We start from the raw sequence: 21989 nt of genomic DNA on the forward strand, positions 1-21989 counted from the left end.
ACAAGATTGGAAAAGTAGCGAGAGAGAAATAAACAGCCTTTTTTTTTTTACCCCTCCTGGGTAGCGGTAGGGAAAGTTATTCAGCCCCAGATACACAAATGACGACTGAATCCAAGGAGTTTTCATAGATATGGAAATTTACATAACCTCCATTCAGGTAGGCACACATGCTGGAGGAAGCTCTCATTGTGAAACAACAGCAGCACTCAAACACTGCATCAACTGAGGAGGGAGGTGCATAGCTGGTTTCCAGTTTTTGTCTCTTTTACACCAAATTTGAACAAAAGCTCACCACTCAAAAACATTCTGTACACATGGAGACTACGACAGAAATCACGCTGAGGCTTCAGTGGAAACTGGGCCTGCAGCAGGAAGTAGAACAATGACACAGGAGGTGCAAGAGGGATTAATTAAAACAACAAGACGAGCTAATCAGCTTATGAGCACCAAAAGGCACAGGATGATTGGGTTTGACGGCTAAAACAAAAAGTTAGTGAATTTTCATTTCCCAGTGGCTGAAACAGACACGACTTGAGGAGTGTCTGGATCTGACAAAGCTGATACTGTCTCAGTCTCAATGCACAAAGGCTCTGAGGTTAGACAAACAAAAGAAAAACTGCAGGGGAGTGCACACAATATCATGGACACCTGTACAATATAAAGCAACCCAGTACAACAGCCTTGGAACAATTATTTATGAAACTTGCCAGGTGTAGTTTCTGTTGAGTCACAGAGGTGCTCATTCAGCTCTGTGCTATTTTCTGAGGTTGTAGATATACTGTGCTAGTAACCCTGACATCATAATAGAAGGTAGTACAACATCATCATCCAGAAATTATAGTGCCAAAAATAAATTAAATCTTCAACCTCTCAACAGGAAACTAATGATCCTTAAATATGCAAGACACCTTTGATCTGTACTTCGCAAAATGTATTTTACTCACTTCAGTTTAACTCCTGTGGACTCATATGTGATATATATGATTCATTATATGATTCATTACTTTGTTGCACTTCCTGCGGTGGTATTTGGTTTCTTCACGAAACACAGTGTAAACAGTTTGACAGTTAGTTTATACTTTTGTGTACCCAGTTTCCTTGTTACTGTGCCAACTCATTTTTACCTCTGCCAAGGAGGTTATGTTTTTAGTCTGGTTTCTCAGTTTGTCAGCAAGATTAAAGAAAAACTACTGGCCCGATTTTCATGAAACTTGGTGGAAGGATGTAGCACAGGCCAAGACAGAACCCATTACATTTTGAAGCACATCTGAATTATGAAGCAAATACACAAATTGTTTTTCACTCTTGTTAACATTGCAAGATAGGGCATTGGGCCTTGGCAGAGGTCTGTGTTCTCCGAGCGACCTTCTTGTTCTTGTTTGTAATCACCATCATTGAATGTGTATTCCAATACTGTTTTTACAGTTTCACAATTATGTTTTGTCAAAACCCCAAGGTCTTCAGGCTTTATTGCCTCCACCAATAAGTTCTCAGTTTGGTTTGTTTGTTTGTCGGTAGGATTACAGAAAATAATTCTGTCCTGATTTTCATGAAGATTGATGAAAGAAATGTGGAAAGACTTGAAAGGAAAGAACTGGCCTTGGCGTAGCTCTGTGCTCACTGAATGCAGTTGTAGTTGGAATAGGGGTGGGCGATATGGCCCATGATATTTCAAGGTATTTTTGCAAAAATGATATTTTTGACAATATGAGAAATTAGTAAAAAAAGATATAGAATTGCAACAAAATATGTGATAGAGTTTTACATGTCAATTTGCCCTCAAATATTCAGTAAAAACTTAATATTATCTCTCATTTCTTATCTCTCAACAACAGCAACTCACAGTGAGATTCAGATTCTGTATATTAATAGTTCAACAAAATCAAATCTACCAAAAATTACACATTTAAACAGCTCCCACGTATAAAAAATATCCCCTGGGATCTATATATATATAAATAAACAGGCAATGTCCCTCTCTTTTAGCAAGATCCTAAATGATCAAGTTCTTTCTTCCGCCCGGACCTTTATGCTCTGCCATTTCTCATCACGCTGTAACCTGTGACAGGCTGTTACAGCACGTAGGTTTACATTACCAAAGGTTTATGACAAAATCACTTGATGAAACCAACTCCCGTGAGAGGAGAGGGAGAGACGCTGTGCTGCCACAGTTTATTCCACACTACTGAAGCTGCTCCTCTTTTTGGAACCACTGCGATGTCAGTAACAGGGTTCCCGCGGATACTTAAAAAGTCTTAAAAGGCACTGAATTCATTAATTAAAAATAAGGCCTTAATTGGCATTAAAATGTCTTAAATCAATCTTTGAAAAGTCTTAAAAATGTTAACACATGGTAAGTAGGATTTTATGATTGTAATTAGTCTCAAATCTAAAAATAATAGATAACATTTATTTTTTTTAAATAATTTGCCGAATAGCAGTAACGTCACGCAATCACGAGAGCGGAACCCACAAAACAGTGATGTGTTTGCAGCCGTGACTCTCAGAGCAGATGCACGTCGTTCATGTAGCAGTCGGACCACATGGGAAAGTGTAAATTTAATGAAAATTGGCTGTCCAACAAAGATTTTTCTGGATCGCTGAAACCGGTACCAGGCAATTTATACGAGGCACGGTGTATTTTGTGCAAGAAATGTTTCAAACTGGGCACGATTGGAATCAAGGCAGTGGAGTCCCACATGCACAGCGCGAAACACAAAGCCTCAAAATAAAGCTGTCAACAAACGCCAGGTATTTCGCAGTTCTGTTCTACTCTCGTCTCTACCGTGCCTCCACCCCCATCTCCGATATCAACGACCGGGACAGCAGCACCAAATCTCCGGACAATGTTTGGGTGCACGCCTATGCTAAAAGCAGAGGTACTGTGGTGTCTGAACACCGTGACAAAACACCAATCATACAAATCAAATGATACAAATCAAATGAGGGAGTTGGAGATTTATTCATTTATTTCATTTGTGTTGATTGTGTCGTTGGTTTTAAATTTCATTTCAAGTGGCATTAAAAAAGTCTTAAATTTAACTTGCCTTAAGCTGTAGGAACCCTGAGTAATAATTTCATTTTCAGCAATGCTTGTTGTTGCCATGGGTAACAGTATGATATCAGTATGTTCAAAAGTCTCAAAATGATAAAGAAAGTGAAAAATAATGTGTATCTGCCCTGTGCTTTGGATCCACTCCAAAATGTAATGGCTTCTTCCTAGGACCATGTTACACCCTCACACCAAATTTCATAAAAAAAAAATAAAACATAATCAAAAACAAATTCCTCCTTGGTGGATGAAACTAGTGTTTCATGTATGAGAAAGAGGTGAGTGAAGTGAGTTACACTACAGTGAAACTGGCAGAACCGTTGCTGCCTCAGGATGAAAAGTTGTCTGTTGTACCTTTAACAAACAGACTCTCTAAGCCATACGAAACCCTGCTGCTCCAAAAGAGCAGAATCATCTCAGATAAGCCTTTTTCCTCTGCTGTGCCCTGGTTTAGTGCCACACCCTTTGTCTCTGAAAATTGACAGCGAGGTGATGAGAAAAGCAGCCATTTTGGGTCTTTCTGTGTCTCTCAGGTGGCTTCCTCCTCCCCTCTCTGCTCTCTTTGGATGCCGGTAAAGCACATTTCCTCCAAGATTTCAAAACCAACACAATAAATACAGTGGAATATGGGACTCTGCCAGCAGCATGTTTTTCCTCTTTTCACTCTGCTTCCTTTTCAAAGCCCTGTCCCTCTGCTGCTTTAATACAACCTCAGGTGCTTTTCATTGTATTTCATTGTGGAGGCACAGGCAGTTGTTTTTTAACCTCGTCCACCCTGCCGACTGGCTGGTTCTTACAAACAAGTGTTGTACGGATAAACTTTACTCTAACTTTGTATCAAAAGATTCCAAATATGTCTTTGTGAAGATGTCTTTAAAATGATGCAAAAGAAATCTTGAATAATTCACTTTGATGTAATGAGAAAATGCAAAATGTGATTGTTACACTGTGAAATCATGTGGAAAGAGTTATAACTTAAAGTGACTTAAAGGGATTGTTTGCGAGCTTTGTATCCTAAAAAAGTGTGAATACACCATGGTAAACTTCATCTTACCAATGCCAAGATCTCCCCGCTCATTTCTCAGCTCAAATTTTGCTGGGTTGCTCAAACTACATTGTAGTTCCGCATTTCCATATGACTGCCAACATGGACACACAGAATATAGAAACAGATTGAGAGAGAGAGCTGCCCCCCTCTCTCTTCATCAAACTCAGACCAAATTCTTATCAAACTGTAAAACAAGGCCGTGCTGATCAAATATAAATCAAGATAAGACTATTGCGTTTTCTGTGTCTTACCTAAAATGCCTTTAGAAACATATTTCAGTCACTTTCCACAAAGGGAATATATGTCTTTAAACTTTTTATAAGTGTTCTGATGATACAATTGTATGTTAATATAAAATCTAATAAAGTTAAAAATAAAAATAAAAAAAAAAGCATATTTCAGTGTTCTGTTGGCTGTAATACGAGAATTTGTGAACAGGAAGTGAGCGCCATACTGTTTCCTGGATTGAAAAAATGGAGGCTGAAAGAACAGAGATCAAAACGTAAAAATAAGTAGTGCTGATCAAATACTGTGTTGCCTGTTTCTTGCCTAAAATGTTTCCATTAACATATTTTACCTTACCGTTTAACTGTAATTCAGGATTGTTTGTTAACTGCCAGCTGCCGCCTGGCCAAGCTCTGTTTTCTCTCCTCATGTAGCAACAGTTTCAAAAGTACTTGTGTCTTTCTACTGCATAGACAACCCAGTTTAGTAAAAAGAGCATCTTTACAGCAGTGAAATACTTCTTTAAGTAAAAGTAAACAACAGAGCCCCGAGGCCAAGTTGACGGGTATGTTTGTGCAACTGTATAAAATGTATTTATGTTTTCTGTTGTTGCTAAAAGTTTGCTCTGTAACAGGCTTGTAACAATGGGACTATCTATTGAAACCAAACTTTAATGTTTTGCCCTTTGGCTATTTTTATTTATTTATTGCTACTTCTAGAATGTATAACTGTATTATTCTTTCCTTTTGCTTTAACTTGTAATTCTCCTGTGACTTTATACATTTCGACTTTTATGTGTATATTTAGACTTTTCCGTCCAAATATAGGCCCAAGGTAAAATTGATAGATCACGTTTCGTTTCTATGCAACCAATTGGCAAATCTCATTCAGGGTGCCCTATTTAAACTGCTTTGGCCTGCCTACTGTTGCTGCTTCCTCTGCAAGCCGCTTTTTTCTCCTCCTTTTCATGTCGTCTTTGACGTATCAATGTCATTTCTGTTTGTCACTGTTGCTGCTCTGTTCTTTTCCCAGGGAGTCTTATCTGCTGCTCTCCCTGCCTTACTATGCATGAGCATCATAAGTGGCCGGCAGCCATTCATTTTCAATGTACGCTTGCTACGAAGGGCGTCTGGAGCATTGGCGGCAGCAAGCAGCGCGATGCCAGTGACCGGAGCATCACTGTGAAGTTGAGAGAAGCTCAACTTTATGCAAATGAGCAGTGATGCCGCCGAAGCAGCAGCGAGCAGCAGCCAATTGCAGACCGTGATATTCCCCGTGGAGTAGCCAGGTTCGCAGGACTTGGTGGACCCAGATGGCCCAACGGTACCGAGCCCTGCACTTCCTCAGCAAATTCACTGCTGCGATACAAATGCCAGCGACCTGAGCGACCGCTGGCGCTCATGACGCTTTTGGTGTGAATGCACAGTTAGGCTTTCCATGTATGCAAATGGAAGGGCAGAGAGGTGTGCTGTCTCTGCCTTAAGCTTTCTGCAAAGGCCTAGGAAAGGCAGAGAGGCCCCAGAATAGACCCATACCACCAAATATAGTACTGCAAATGGAAATAAAGTCTTCTCTGACTAAAGTGGTCCTGACCGAAATGGTGTTTTCTTGCTCCTGTTCGGAACACAACAGTGTGTGCAACAAAAGGTTGTCGGCCCCTTTAAGTAGACTCCCACTCCCGAGGAGATGTGTGTTATTGTAATTAGAGCACTGAACTGATTTGTTATTTTTAAAAGGGACAGAAAATGCCAACAAAACACTTAAAGGTAGAGCAAAATTGAAACAGAACACTCAGTTTCATCTCAGATTTCTACACTGTCACCAAGTTGGCAGGAACATGGTCACAATATCATTTGTTCTGGCAGCTTGAATCCTGAATACTGGTTCCAATTTACAAAACCACACAGGTTCAACTTTAAAATATCTTCAGGGCTGATAAATGACAGTAAAAGAAAACGATCTACGTGGGCCAGTATTAAAAACACTTTGGCTCCTCATAGCGACTGCCTTGCTGTTACGTTCTATCAGGCAAGAAGAGTCTATGATTTTTTTCTTCAACGCTGAGCTGCCCGGTCAGAGCTGTAAACAAAGCAAACAGCTCATTAGGCCGCAGGATTTACACTCAGCCTTGTCCATTAAGAGTCTAGGGGTCAGCGCTGTGTTTTGATGAAGGCAGTCACAGCCACCGAACCATTAAAGCAAACACTGGGCTCGCTGAGTTTAACAACTGTGGTTCAGCTCAGGGGTCACATGATCAGCAAAAACAGGATGTGCCGTGTTCAATGGATGTGACCCTTGACAAGTTCTAAAACAGTGTAACACCTCTTCAATCAAGCTTGAGGAAGCTTGTTAAGAAGTCAGCCATGAGCAGTAAAGTTGGGTTATGTGTTTGCCTCATTGATTAAAATACTCTTTGGCTAAGCACAAAGTGTGGCCATTTTAAACGCTGATTTTAAAGGCAACAGCCTGTCATGGACAGAACTTTTAAAGTGCAGCAAAGGAGTGAAGAATGTATGGTTTGAGGATCTCAAGATCTGCACTTCTTTTTTTTTTCCAGAATATTCAGCTTTGTTGATCAATTCAAGGTCATCACCTTCATGTTTCAGTCAAGGGTTTTACCTTCTGGTTGGAAGCCAGTTGCTTCCCCAAGTGAAAGAGTTTGAGTATCTCAGGGACTTGTTTATGAATAATGGTCAGACGGAGACTTCTCCAAGGTCAGCAAAAAGAAGTAGAGGGTCGGCAGTAATGAGAGTGCTTTTAAAGACTTTCATGTTTAAGAGGGTGCTGAAGCATAAGACAAAGGAAGACATCACACATTCGATCTAGCTTCCAAAGTCACCTGACATAATGAACTTTGGGTCGTAACCAAAAGAATGAGATTGTGAATACAAGAAGCTGAAATGAATTTGTTTGGATCTGGATCTCTGTCTTCCAGGAGATACAGCCTCTGCTCCTGTCTCCTTCTGTGTGTTTGTATTTTTCTCCTACCTGTACGAATGATGCTTTTGTGATTTGTTCAAGTGAGTCTGTGTAGTCTGTCCTCTTTCCAGGTCTCCATGATGGACAGGACAGTTGTGTGGTCCAAGGTCCTATCTGGATGACACAAAGAATTTATGCTATCCTGTTGACAAGGGGAGTTAAATCAGAAAATGATTCTGTGTGTTACTCTAGAGAGCATGGACCAACATTTGGAGGACTTGTTGGCCAAACCAAGCAGCACATGTAATAAAACGTTTACCTTGTTGATGCTGGGAAAGGGGCTCACGTACGGGATAGTCTCGATCCTCCAGAAAGATTTGGAGATTGTAGCCCAGGACAAAGATGTCTGGGCAACCCGTTTTCATTCCCAGGGTGTCAAATATGGTCAGTGGCCATCGGCATTAGATTCTGGTGCACAAAGCCCCCTTTAGCATCTGTATGAGACTTAAGAGGCTTTCATCTAACTCCATTGTAAACCCCTTCAGGGCAATGATGTAGCATAAAGAGTGAAGAAGTCCAAGTAGGGTGGGAGGGAGGGGAGGAAGGTGGGTAAAACACATGCAGGACTTTCACCCAGCAGATGGGTGTTCATGTCCAGTGTGAAACGTTGAGTTAATTTTACTAACATATCTACGGAGTTCACGTCATGTATTTACATTGACATAGCTGTTAACTTACTGAAGTTACCTAACAAACGCAGTTATTTTAACCCAAGCCATGATCTTTTTTTCAAAGCAAAACCAAGTAGTTTTATTAATCTTAGAGAAGTTTTGGTGAAGAAACCCAGAGGAAGGAAGAAGGAACCCAGAGCATCATAGTTTGAAGCAAAGCATCACTGACCAAGCTGCTTTATTTGACAAGTGGGGTGTCAGAACGTGTCAGTCTGGGTTACCATCTTTAGCCTGCCTCCACCATGATGCAGACATGGATAAGTGGTGGGAAATGGATGGATAAATGGAAGGAAGATTACCTTTACTGTTTTTGTGTGGACCAGAAATCAAAGGTAAACTGCCAACTGCTTGTTAACTTGCCTCCACCTGCTCATCAGACATTCTCTGGGCGAACATAAAAGTTGAAAAACACAAAGCTCACTGCAATGTGCCCCAGAAACTATTAAGATCCACTCACAGGAAGATGTGGTCGATGCGGGTGTTAACAGGCTCTTGAATGGCTCAGCAAACCAAACCACTTTCTGTCTCATCCGCTGCAACATTAGAGACACATTTTCTTTTCAGCTTCAAGCAGAAAGTCAGTCATTCTCATTCTGGACAGGAAGAGCTGCTCCCTTCTTATTCTCATCTTCTCCCACTCACAGATTGCATCTTCAGAAATCAAACAATTTTTGATCAAAATGATTTGGAGGGCCCCATACGGTAAAATATTCATGAATTCTGAAAGAATGCGTGCAGAAAGAAAGCTATCAGTAAAAAGGGAAATATTCTCTTAGCTGATGTTGGAGTCGAGAAACCTGAAATCTGAAACCTTTTTATTCCAGCTGTTTTTGTTTTTTTTCTATTCTCCAGCTGGGGATTTTTTTCACTTCACATCTGGAAGGTTTTTTTTCCCTTTAAACTGATACGTAGCCTCGATCAGAATAGTAAAAAGCTTTCATACATGCACACACAAACACACACACATATCCACTCAGCACTCCCCTGAGCCTAACGTATAAATACAGTCAGCTTCACAGCAAACAGAGTAAGGAGGAGAAGGACAGAGGGGGCGGGCAGAGAGCAAAAGAGCAAAGTGGAGAGAAGGAAGGTTAGAAAACGGAGGGCAGAGAAAAAAAGGATAGAGGATACTTGAAGGAAGAAAGGAAAAGAGGGAAGGCATGTGGCCCTAATGCTAAGGATGAGGTAATACCACTGGTGAAATCCAGGCAGCTATGATGAGAGACATTCAGTGTGTATATGAAGAGGGAGAGATTACTTCAGCACACCTGTACTTCATATTGCTTTCTCTTGGTAAATGCCTAGTGAACGCCAGAATGCACAAGTGTCTGACTAGGGAACTGCCCATTGGTTCGACATCCCATTGGTTCGATCATATTAAACTCATTGTTCCGAAGTCCGTTCCGAAATCATCATGATGCCCTGTGGTTAAGGTCTGGTTAGGTTTAGGCACAAAAAACAGGGTTAGGGTCAGGAAAAGATCATGGTGTGGGTTAAAATGAAAAAGAAAGTGACAAACTCATAAGCCGTGAGCCTGCTCCGCCTCAAGCTGGTCGCGGCGCACCATACGCCCGCCGTGAGCCGTTCAGCACCGCGGACAGTCGGACTAATGGGATGTCGAACCAATGGGCTGTCGAACCAATGACATGGACCCGTCTGACTAAACTTACCCAAACCAAAACAGCTCAGAAACTGTCTTGACTGAAATGGATGCTTAACACCAAAAAAGAAACAAAGATTCAAAAAAATCTGTGAAATAAATTCAGTTGATGATGTGACTGCAACCTGTTCTCACTCTGAAGTTGTCGAAATTTGGCGCTTGGGAAGTGACCTATGGCGTCACACACAGACAAAACAGCTGTCCTTTAACGTTGGCATGATATGCAGCTGGTTGCTGTTATAGTTTAACCTCACCCCACGATGTCAGGGGAAACGCGGTGGGACAAGAACAACAGTTAAGACGGTGAAAGTCCAAGTGGGGCAGGCAGGAGGGGTGGTGGGTGGGTCCAACAACCACCGACTTTCACCCTGGGGGCCGGTGTTGGCATCCTGTAGGGTTATAAAGCCAAACCCTGTTCTTTTCTCATAAACCAAACAACGTGTTTTTGTTGCCTAAACCCAGCCACGTTTTTTTTGTTGCCTAAACCCAACCACGTTTTTTTGTTGCCTAAACCCAACCACGTTTTTCTGTTGCCTAAACCAACAATGTGTTTTTGTTGCCCAAACCCAACCACGTTTTTCTGTTGCCTAAACCCATCCACGTGTCTTTGTTGCCTAAATCCAGCCACGTTTTTTTGTTGCCTAAACCTAACCGCGTGCCTTTGTTGCCTAAACCCAGCCATGTTTTTCTGTTGCCTAAACCAAACAACGTGTTTTTGTTGCCTAAACCCAGCCACGTTTTTTTTTGTTGCCTAAACCCAACCACGTTTTTTTGTTGCCTAAACCCAACCATGTTTTTTTGTTGCCTAAACCCAACCACGTTTTTCTGTTGCCCAAACCCAACCACGTTTTTTTGTTGCCTAAACCAACCATGTGTTTTTGTTGCCCAAACCCAACCACGTTTTTCTGTTGCCTAAACCCATCCATGTGTCTTTGTTGCCTAAATCCAGCCACGTTTTTTTGTTGTCTAAACCTAACCGCGTGCTTTTGTTGCCTAAACCCAACCATGAGTTTTTCTGTTGCCTAAACCCAATCACGTGTTTTTGTTACCTAAACCAACCATGTGTTTTTGTTGCCCAAACCCAATCACGTGTTTTTGTTGCCCAAACCCAATCACGTGTTTTTGTTGCCTAAACCAACCATGTGTTTTTGTTGCCTAAACCCAGCCACGTTTTTGTTGCCTAAACCCAACCATGTGCGTATGTTTTTAAAGGAATTTTTTTTAAAAATTTGCTGTGTTGTATCGACGTAGTGTGTTTATTTTGAAAGGGACTGTATGTTAACGTTAGTGTATTTTGAAAGAAGACAATGCATGTAACAGGCATAATTTGACACAGCGTCCCAGAACGTCAACAACCAGCGCACCCAGGGTAGCTTGCACGTCGTATCTGGACATGCAAAGTCCATGACCAAAATGTCAGTATGTGACAAGGTCAGAGTGAGAATGTGTTGGTGACTGCTACATGTGTATCTTCAAACCCTCTCCTGTCATGGTCATGCACTCTATTTCAAGATGGCAGTGTGGCTGACTTAAATTCTGGAAACAGCTTCTGGCTTTCCCTTTAAAGTCAGTGACTCTCTTTGTTATTTCTCTTCAGATCAAATAATGAATGAATGGTGAAGCCATGTTCACACTGAAACACTTCAATTCACACTGCAAGCCATAGTGCTCAAGTCAAATTAATTGCTTAGATCTGGGGGGTTTGCTTGGTGGTTCACATTACCTTTGTTTAAGCGGCCAGTATGAGATGCCAATGATAACTATAGTCACGGACCTGAACTGACCGGCATGGGCAAAAGAACAATGGATGCTGTCGTATGGAAGTCAACATGGAGGCTGAGCGGTTACAGTTTTGTTTATAAGTTGATGTGCAGTGGAAGCCAACAAACCCATGAGCAGATGATAACAAGGACGAGGATGAGGAGAAAGAGAGACAAATGTTTAATTATGGCTTTCTTGTGGAGCAATGGCTGCTAGCTCTGTATGGAGGTGTACAGTATGTGGATGCGGAGTCAGATCCCGGATCTTGACGTTAATGGCTTCACTGAAACAGACGTCATCCAAAATTCGAGGATGCCAAGGTCTTTCTGCTGCATCTGTCAGTGCCTCTCCACAGAGTCACGTAGAAGTTTCATGAATGACTGTTCAGACTGAGATCGCATTGCAAAAATCAGGCCTATATCTGATTCAGGACCACGTATGAAAGTGGCCCAAATCACGATTGAAAAGATGAGATTCCATGTGATTTGTGCCGTTGACACTGTTATGAGAAAAGCCGATCTGAGTCATGAACGCCCCTTTTGCCTGCAGTCTGAGTGCAGCCATACTTTCAAATATGTGCCTAGTGAATTTACTTTACTTTCACTGTTAGCACTCCCTTGCTGATATGACCAAGCCCTTAAACTTCGCGGTAGAGAAGAGACTGTTTATTTTCTTTTTTGTTTTCACTGTTTAAACCCTGTGGCTGTCCCACGAGCTCTTCCTCACATCCTTCTGCAGCTCAGGCAGAGATGATAACACGCGCACACACACAACTGAACCATTTACCACACAAGTTGCAAGACCACGACCAAAATTGTGTGTGTGTTTGTTTGAAAGCTGATGATAAAGAGCCTCTGCCTTAGTGTATGTGTGTGTGACTGTGTGTTTGTTATCCTCTTTCTGTCAAAGCTGCAGAGACATGAGGAGGAACTTTGTGTTTTGTGTGTGTGTGTGTTGGTGTGTGTGTGTGTTTCCCAGGTTCCCACCCCAGTTTCCCCACTTGGCTGTTTAGTTTGGCCCATCTCTGATCACTGCAGAATAAACACCAGCCTTCACACTGATTCCTTCCATCACATTTGGCTCAGAGCCTCGGTGTCTCTCTGCTCTCTCATTTTCAGTTTTAATCATCTTTATCCTCAAGAACCACTTCATTATGTAAGGCTGTTTAACTGTAAAATTATCGCATAATTAGTTGTCTGTTTATGTAAATAAACAGTGGTAGCTTCTGGGTCTCCTTCCGAAGGAGAAATGCTCTGACAGGAAATGATGCGTTTTATGTTTTTCTGTGCTCTCTCCCAGTTTCCTTCTTGGGTGTTATAAAAAAAAACTATTTAGTTGTTGTAGGATTCACTCAGAAAATAATTTGTTTTTCCCCCAGTATCATAAATCCATTGGTGGTAAATGCATCCAAACAAATCAAAAGCCAAACACTGAAACACATTACAAAAATATGAAAAATGCTTAATCATTTTCTTAATGCATGAAAGTAAAAGTCTAAATTTGTCCCAGTTCTGACTCTGGGTTAATGTTGCTCTCAGTAAATCCTCATTAAACAGAATCAGATCATCTCTGAGCAACTTCTGGTGACCTGCAGATACGACACGTGAACAATTTAACTTGATTACCAGAGAAATTGTAATAACTGCTGAACTTCAGATCAAACTTCCTGGCTCGCCTCCCTGCTGATGTTCTGCCATGATGGCAGTTCTACACGCCAAGTGCAAAGGTTAATTGCAATCTTTTTAAGATTTTATTTTAAACTCAACAGGAATAAAAAAATGTTCACTCTGTGCAAGCTCTGACAGTGTGCCGCATGGTGGCCTTATAAAACCTGAACAAATACCTCCTGTCACATTAAAGCATCTGGGGAGCTTCCTTTTTCCTGCTGAAGAGCAGAAACATAATGACCTCAGAAAAATCTCTTCAAGTCTACAAAACGCTCATTTGAAATCCTTTGACATCCAACTATGACAAAACCAACAACTTAACAACAATACAGAACTATTTTTGCTTTTTAAAAAGCTTTATATTTATCAAGTTTTACTATTAGTGCTAGTTCAGCCTGATCAAACATCTCCACCTCTGGATTAAATCACAATTTGCATCTAGAGTTTCTGGAGACCGTCACCCTGTCGTATCAGCGATGAGTACGTCCAGGCGTAAGGAAAAAGTTACAGCAAAGTTTACAGAGTGTGTCTGGCACAGACTGTGTTTGGAACAGCATCGCCGCTAAGGTTTGAATGGAACACCATATTTGGGCTGTGAATTATGACAACTTTTTAAGCAGAGGAGTAAATATTAGGACGGGCTGATGAAGGAGGACGGACAGGAGATGCTCCTGTGGAGAGACTCAGAGACAGTGAGCGATGAAAGAAATGTGAAGGACAAAGCGAAAGGCCGGGATGAGGATTAGAGCAGCGAATCTCACGGGCCGTGTTCACACTGCAGCTGTACACGGTCGTCACTCCTCGGGAGACACACAAAGCTGGTTCAGTTCACAAGAAGTTCGGTTATGAAAAGGAGAAAACAACTGTGTCATACCACCAGAGTAGAAACCTCAAGAATCTGAGTGCAGACTGGGTCGACTCCACCACTATCACTCTCTTGTGCATTCACTCCCACTCTGAGGTGTTAGTTGGTTTATTTTATTCTTTCCAGATGGGATGAAGATAAATTACACACGTGCAGAGCGAGGAAATGTGAAATCCTCACATTATCTACTGACAAATTTATCTGTGATAGTCCGTGGGAAATCAATTTTATCAGCTGTTCATGTCGACAAGTGTCCACACAGCTGGAAAAGATTTTTGCACAGATGCACAGGTTCATGTACACAGACCCCAATGTAGCACTGTGTATAGAGCACAGAACTACATCTGTTTTGTAGTGTATCAGTTCGTCTGGCACTGACCAAAACACTTCCCTTTAAACTGAACAATCAGAGGGAAAATATTTTATGTTGTCGACGATGACCTCGACAAGCAGTGAGCACCTCAACTGGGAACCAATGTTTAAAGCTCCAGTAGGCAACATTGTTTTGGTATAATTGAGTAAAAATGTTTTAATATCCTCTAAGCATAATGTAAATCAAGTGGTCTGAGACAAACAATAGGTTTCTGCACCTCACCATGGCTCTGTGTTCAGCCTCTAAAGAATCAGTATCGTGCCGATGTGCATCAATCAATCAAAGGTCAGCTCAGACCACTGCGTTCCTATTGGCTGTTCTACTGCATATGCGCGTTCCCGTGCCGCCGGCAGAAGGGGAGAGCAAGCGGCAAGGGCGAACAGTGCACCAGGTAAAATAACTATTCCAGCATTGGCTACAACTGCCTACACGGCTAAACCCAAAAAAAGGAAGACNGAGATGAACGAAACCTAACTCAGATGAGACTCAAAAATCAACCGTTTTCAGGCTTTCTACCTACTGCAGCTTTAAATACCATAAAAGAAAATGACTCTTTTTCTTGATCTAATAGTTCTGACTATCATCCTTATTGGTTATGATTTTCAGATTTGTGCTCCTTTTTATTCTCTTGATAAGTGTCTTTTTTAGATAATATGGCTAAACTGACTGAGGTGACGCTTGTGGGTAAGGTATCTATGAAAACAAGTCTTTCATTGTGTTTAAAAAATCCTTTAAGTTGGGTAGTGACCGGAAGAATGAGATCGCAGACACAAGCAGATGAAATTAGTTTCCTGCACAGGGTGGCTGGGCTCAGCCTCACAGATGGGGTGAGGAGTTCAGACATTCAGAGGGAGTTCAGAGTAGAGCTGCTGCTGCTGCTTCCCGTCGAAAGAGGCCAGTTGAGGTGATTTGGACATCTTATCAGGATGCCTTCTAGGTGACTGGTAGGGAGCCCCGGGGAAGACCCAGAACACGCTAGAGGGATTATATATCTCAATTGGCCTGGGAACACCTCAGGATCCCCCAGGAGGAGCTGGAGAGTGTTGCTGAGGAGGGGAACGTCTGGAATACCTTGCTCAGCCTATCGCCCCCATGACCCAGCCCCTGATAAGCAGATGCAAATGGATGAATGGATGGATTTTAGGTTACACTGCGACCAGATGCTGGTTCTTTTCTAGAAAATGTTTGCCTGCGAAGAGCTTACCTCACCTCTTTAAGTGTTTGTCTTGATGGTGATTTGGTACATGATTGCCTTGGCAATAAGATAGTAAAGCCTAAATGTTTGGGTTGGTGTGGATGATCTGACATAAAATCTGTCTCAGAATTAACTATCACCTTTACATTTCCTTTTAGTTCATCTTCGCCTTTTTGTGGTCAATTCTGATATGATGATACACATGATTTTTTCCAGTCTAACCAGTTAAACCATTTGGACTTTTGCTTTAACGCCATGGGTTGTACAGCCCTAAATTAAATTTAATGGAATTAATTTATACTATTGATTGAAAATTGTGATGTAAGTAAAAAAAAAAGGGTTTCAACAAGCATTTAATTTGAGAAAATCAATCTGTTGCCAACTTGCTGCTAATGGGGCGTTACTGATTTTACTTGGGTTAGATTTGATGCTGTCTCTCTTAATGCATGTTAATCAGATAAAATGGTTTTCACAGCATATGGAAATGACTGGAAATCAATCAGCTGGACAGATTTATGTAAAGTACACACAGTTTAATGCAGAACCATTGCTGTGATTCTTTTACAAAACTCCCCCTCTCTCTGTTTCTCTTTGCTGTGTGTAAATGTGTGAGTGTGCTTCAGGATTATGAAGCACAGGATTACATAATTCATCTCAGCCAATCAGTGAGCATGACTGCTCTGCCGTCATATGTTGATTAAATCCAAACACACACACGCACGCACGCACACAGACACACAGACACACAGACACACACACACACACACACACACACACACAGATGTAAGTGTACACACAGCTGGAGCAAGGTATCAGCTCTCACAGGAAAAACAGAACCAGCTGTCTGAATTAAACACACACACACACACACACACACGCAGAAAACAAAATACCATTCCCACACATACACATGCATGCACACACTTAACAGACCGGCACACACACATACACACAGGTAGTCAAAGAATCAGAGGTATTCCTTGAGGTTTAAGAAGCTCTCGGTGAGTCTGGACGTCAACAGACAGAAGAAGGATTATTCAACTTTTCAGTTTATCACTGACTTTCATTTAAACCCCTGAAGGTAGCTGTTTGAATTTTGCAGCATCGTGACTAAAAGCTTCTCAGCTTAGAAACCTGCCTCACCAGTCCTGCAGTCTGCTGATATATTACACATAGTACACTCCATACTCTGTGTGGGTGTGTGTTTACGGGAAACTGTGAGTTGGGGAGATTTTTACAGTGAAAAACTTCACATTGTCGGGGTCATCAGAGTTTAGCTATGAGAATCAGCACACGCCGTCATTTTGGCCGTATTCCCTTCCGTAAGAGGCTAGTTCTGACATGGTTTCAGGATTAAGATCAAGGCACCAGATCTGACTGGTGGACAGTCGAAGAGCTTCAGGAAACCACGTCCACCCTAGCCTTTCCAACGTATGTTAAGGGAAAGGTTACACCTGACACTCCAGCAACCTTCCAAATCTTACACTCCAATATTCACATACACTTAAAGCTGTGTGTAGATAAGAATGTGATAAAATGGCAGCTTTCCTGGAGAGTGGACATACACTGGGAAAGAAGACAGAAATGTGTTCTGACCACAGACTGTATAAAAATGATGGACAAAGCCATCATGATGTCACCCATTGGTTTATGACTCCTGTTTTGAAGACCCAAATCTGGCTTTTTAGCTTTGGCCGTCTTGGATTACTGGAGCTAGAAGTGACAAATTTGGACGAGAGGGTGGAGCTGCAGAGGAGCGAGGGGTGGATCTAACTGAGAAGCCGGGGACACAATCAGTAGACAGTCTATCACTCACATCCAACCTTAATTGTGCGTAACAATTACAGGTGAGGGAAAAATCGATACAGCGTAGTTTTGCAATATTTTTGTGTGGCAACATCATATCTTCACACAGTGCCAAGTATCGATTTTTTTATTAAACAGATTTAAAAATGAAACACTTGAATAATAAAATCAATTGCTATTTTAGTTCACTAGATACATTTTGTTTGATAAAAACTGATTGAAGAGCCATGAACAGACTAAAAACGTTATGTAATTAGATTAAACAGATGTTGACAAAAGTTTTCCTTCGGGTACATAATTTACAGTTGAAAAAAGGTAATAAATTGCAATATATTTCATTAATATTGTATCGTGTAGCCTCTGGTGATTCCCACCCCTAATTACAATATACCTTAACTAAATGTAAACAGGTGAATTCTATAAAAATTCTCCCCTTGTTCAGATGACGTGAAGGGGAAATTAGTTATAGAGATCGAAACCATTTTTTGTACCAGGCTGTACACTAGGGCTGTAGTCAACCAAAGAAAATCTTGGTCGACTAAAGTCGCACATAATCTGCAACTAATCGATTAGTCTGCACGTTATTTTTACTTCTGCGGTGGTGTGTCAGTGTCACTCTGCAGTTACACCTCCAAAACACTAGTCAGTGGTGGAGGACTGTGTTAAGTGCTGTAAAGTTTAGTTCAAACCAAACTTTATTTATTTAGTTGATTCAAAACACACATTAAACACACATTAAACATGGCTTAATAGAGACAATGTCAAACACAAGTACACATATCAGCTTCACTATAACTCGCAGCATTCACAGACAAACACTTGTCTTTATCTGGACACATTTCCCCCAAAAATACAACATGCTAACGTTATTAGCACAAGTCTTTGGCATTTAACATTGTGTAAATTAGCCTAGCGTCTAGCGATCTTTTCCTCTTCTCATATGAAGCCAGGGACAACAGCAACATGTAACAAAGGTAACGGTACATTTGGCTCCATTACAACTCACAACATTCACCAACAAAACAACTGTCACACTAAACACGTTTTCCAAACAAATACAACATGCTAACGTTATTAGCGCCAGTCTATGGCATTTTACATTGTATAAATTAGCCTAGTGACCAGCGGAGATTTCCTCTGCTCATATGAAGCCAGGATAAATCCCTGAAGGATAAATCACACACACGACTTAAAATGCTATTTTTACTGTCTTCATAATTTATTGTTTCTTATCTGTGAAATACAAGTAAATACAAGCTTCGTTTCCACTGAGGGAAATGGTGTCAGCTTATTGAAACTGACAGGAGGTCTGTGTCACCACGACCCTGAGCGTGAGGGTGGGCGAGTTCAACTTTCTGTCAACAATGGCGGTGTAACTTAGCCTGTCCCCCCACCACAGGAAATAATGGATTAATCCTGGAAAGCTGTTGATGTAGCACTTTTCTCCTTATGAAAGTAACACGGCGATTATTCGACCAATGAGAATTTGGTCGGACGAGAGCATAGCGACCAAATATTCGACTTGTCGACCAGGAGACTACAGCCCTACTGTACACACGTTTCTTTTTGTTGTAAAGTTGGACACTCTAACATGAGTGTCTGTGGGGATTGACTTGCATTTGGAGCCAGCCTCTAGTGGTCATTCAAGGAACTGCAGTTTTTGGCACTTCCTTGTTGGCTTTATTTTTCAGTCCCTGAGGTTGCTACTTGGTCCCACCAAGCATACATGTGTCAACCCGCTGCCTGAGTACAGACTTACATAGGAACAATGGGTGCTTTTGAAACGTCACACACTAATGTTTTTAAGAGAGTTTGCTACTGATCAACAGCAATAATCCACCTGTCAAATTTAACCAAAGTTAATGCAGAAGCTCAGTGTATCAAATTAAATCACAATGTTTCCATTCAAATGAACAGAGGACATTATTCAGCTCTGAAGTTCAGTTGAACCTCTAAAGGCTTCTATTTTTTTTTTGGATCCTTTCCTTTTATTGGTGACAACATATTTCCCAGTTCTCTGTTTTACATTTATACAGCCCCACACGTTTACACTGGAGACTTGCTCAGCACCTGGCGGCAGCAGGTAGAGGCAAAGTGTCGCCCTCTGGGTCACCTTGACATTTTCACAGCCAGTTCAGTGAATTAACCTTTCAGTCACAAGCTCCCCTAACAAGCCCACAGTCTCACACACACACACATACACACACACACACAAGCAGAGGCCACAAACCTACCTCCAGGGAAATAAAACAAAACCATTCCCTGCAGCTACAGTTTAACCACACACCAGTTTCTCACCACACACACCACAGCTCTGTGTCCCAGGCCCACTGTTCGACTGAAACCTGCTTTGTGTTAATAGTGATGAAACACCGCCAGGCGACTGCTGAGGAGTTTTGAGCGTCATACCCGGGACCTCCTGACCTCTCAGGATCTGTCAGATGGCGAGAGACTTAACAGCTATCAGTGTGGAGAACATGCTGAGATTGCTTGGAGCCGAGGAGTCCATTTAACACTCTGAGTATCAACATGTGAGCCACCCTCACAGTGTGCAACAAACACTGGAAAAAACTCAGCTTCAATGAGACGTGAAACCACAATCAGTCACAGCTACAGCTCACGTTCTAGTGGTTTTGTGGAGCTGCCTTGCAACTACATGATGGACAGTAACAAGCAGGAGCTGACCAGGATACCATACCAGCTCCTGAAAGTGGTTGGAGAGATATCAAAGGATAAGACTGATGTTACTGAATCTTTCTATTAACATCAACAAACCCCCTGGGAGACTTAAACTAACAATAATTTAATTCTCCTAACAAGAAGCCAAAGCCTGATGCAGCTCATGTCTCCATGCCATTGAAGCCCACTGTTTCCAGAATCTATTAAAACCTCTTGTATTCAATTACACCAAGAACAACTACCCTCCACCTGTCCATTTTTTATGCTGAAAGGTACAGACCTGTGAGATTAATGTAACTTCACAGCAAAATAATGGTTCGGCTAAGATGGGTATTTCAGTGGTTACCAAGCAAATTATAAATGACTTCCAAAAGCGCTCTGTCTGATCAAGGCCCAAAGAGCCACTCTCTTACTTCATGTGACATATTCTGTCATTGGAATCAACAAGGCTGAAACAACTGCAACCACACTTTCAATCTCTGACAGCAGCTCAATGTCAAGCAGACATCACTGGTTCCACCAACTCTTCCATAAAATGTCTTGACCTTTTGCACCTCCAACAAACAACTCGAAAGAGATGGATTTTGTATTGAACTTCAGCTGCAGGAGCGATGGGAAAAACATGTTTCCCCAAGACAATGAGAAGAATAGTCTGTGTCATAGTTCTGGCAACTGTTCAGCAGCAACTAGATCACAATTGGTTATTTTCTGATGTCAGCTGCAACAGTTTTTTGTTGCGTATCACACTGGGCTGCCGAAATCAGTCAGTGCAGGAGATGTTGAAGCAAGTTTCAAGGTCCAGTATCAGTTTGTACAAGTTTTGTTTCTCATCAGGAGTGACATCACTGCTTGAGAGTTGCGTTGAATCAGCAGCATGAAAGAAATGTCTGAAAACTTTTTTTTTAAATGACAGATTAAAACAAATGTTCAAGAAAAATGAGGAGCTTCAGTGACCTGATTGAGAAAATTGAAGCAGGCAGCAATATTCTATGACCCTGGGCCAGAGCTCTGCTACCAAGTTTGTGCAGAAAACATCAACAAAACATTAGAGGCAACAATTAAAGTGTCACAGGTGCTCCATTTGATTCACTGGAGTAGCCAAAGACTGACATTCCCAGAAAGTACACTACATCACCTCAATATTAATACTATCAAATAACATACACTACAGAAGACTTTAACCTCATCTTCCATTCCTAATATCAATGTCTTGAATCACACTGAATTGCAGAAAACCCTCTGCTGCTATCAAGATGCTGCTGCAACCTTGTGTAAACTCCCCTCTCCAAGATGCCAACCAGCTGAATAATCAACATCCACATCATATCCTTACTCACCCGACAGCCGCCTCTCCCTCACGCTCTTCCAGAAGACATCCCAAGCCTTATTGGTGGAATCTTTGACATGCTCGCTGAAGGATCTCCGCAGTGGAGTTTTTACCGCCGACGTCTGAGCCATATTCCACAAGTTCAACAGTTACATATTCCCGCTGAAAAACCCTGCGCTTGTGAAGAGTTTCTAACCCATGTGGGCAACGCTCGCTCCGCCACAGCTCATGCCGAGGCTGTGTTTGACTTAAGAGTTCAGCAAAGTGAGGGAGGAGGGGGAGGAGGAGGAAGAGGAGGCAAGGGGGCTGACACTTGATGCAAAAAGTCTGCATGTAATTTGTGAAACACCCCTGTCCTCTCCCTCCCCACATCTCCCTCCTCAGAAAGTTGTGTATGTGTGTTTGAGGAAGGGTGAGTAAGAGAAAATGTGTGTGAAGTTTATGAACAAGCTATTACGTGTGTGTGAGTGTACATCTGTGTGTTTTCAAGAGGATGAACGTGAAGCAGAGCGAGTGTTATTCTTTTGTGTGCGTGTGTTTGTGTGGGAAGTTAAAGGATTTGGCCCGGACTGAAGAGAGGAAATGACATCTAACCTGGGTTAAAGACATCAGCAGCACACACACAGATGGAACCAGAGACGCACTCACGTTGTAAACACAAACTTGAATTCTTTCTCCTTT

At 41.8% G+C, this 21989-nt stretch overlaps 1 protein-coding gene across 1 annotated transcript in view; it reads right to left on the reverse strand.

Moving 5' to 3' along the window:
- Window positions 1-21490, reverse strand: part of LOC126388079 (rho GTPase-activating protein 7-like) — a 164511-nt gene extending 143021 nt beyond the window's left edge. Inside the window, exon 1 of the mRNA XM_050040970.1 lies at window positions 21319-21490. Within this exon, the coding sequence (XP_049896927.1) occupies window positions 21319-21439 (121 nt within the window). The 5' untranslated portion in view covers window positions 21440-21490. The remainder of the gene's footprint in view (window positions 1-21318) is intronic.
- Window positions 21491-21989: the final 499 nt, after the last annotated feature.

Source organism: Epinephelus moara, chromosome 3 (genome assembly GCF_006386435.1).
Source record: "Epinephelus moara isolate mb chromosome 3, YSFRI_EMoa_1.0, whole genome shotgun sequence".
NCBI lineage: Eukaryota > Metazoa > Chordata > Actinopteri > Perciformes > Serranidae > Epinephelus > Epinephelus moara.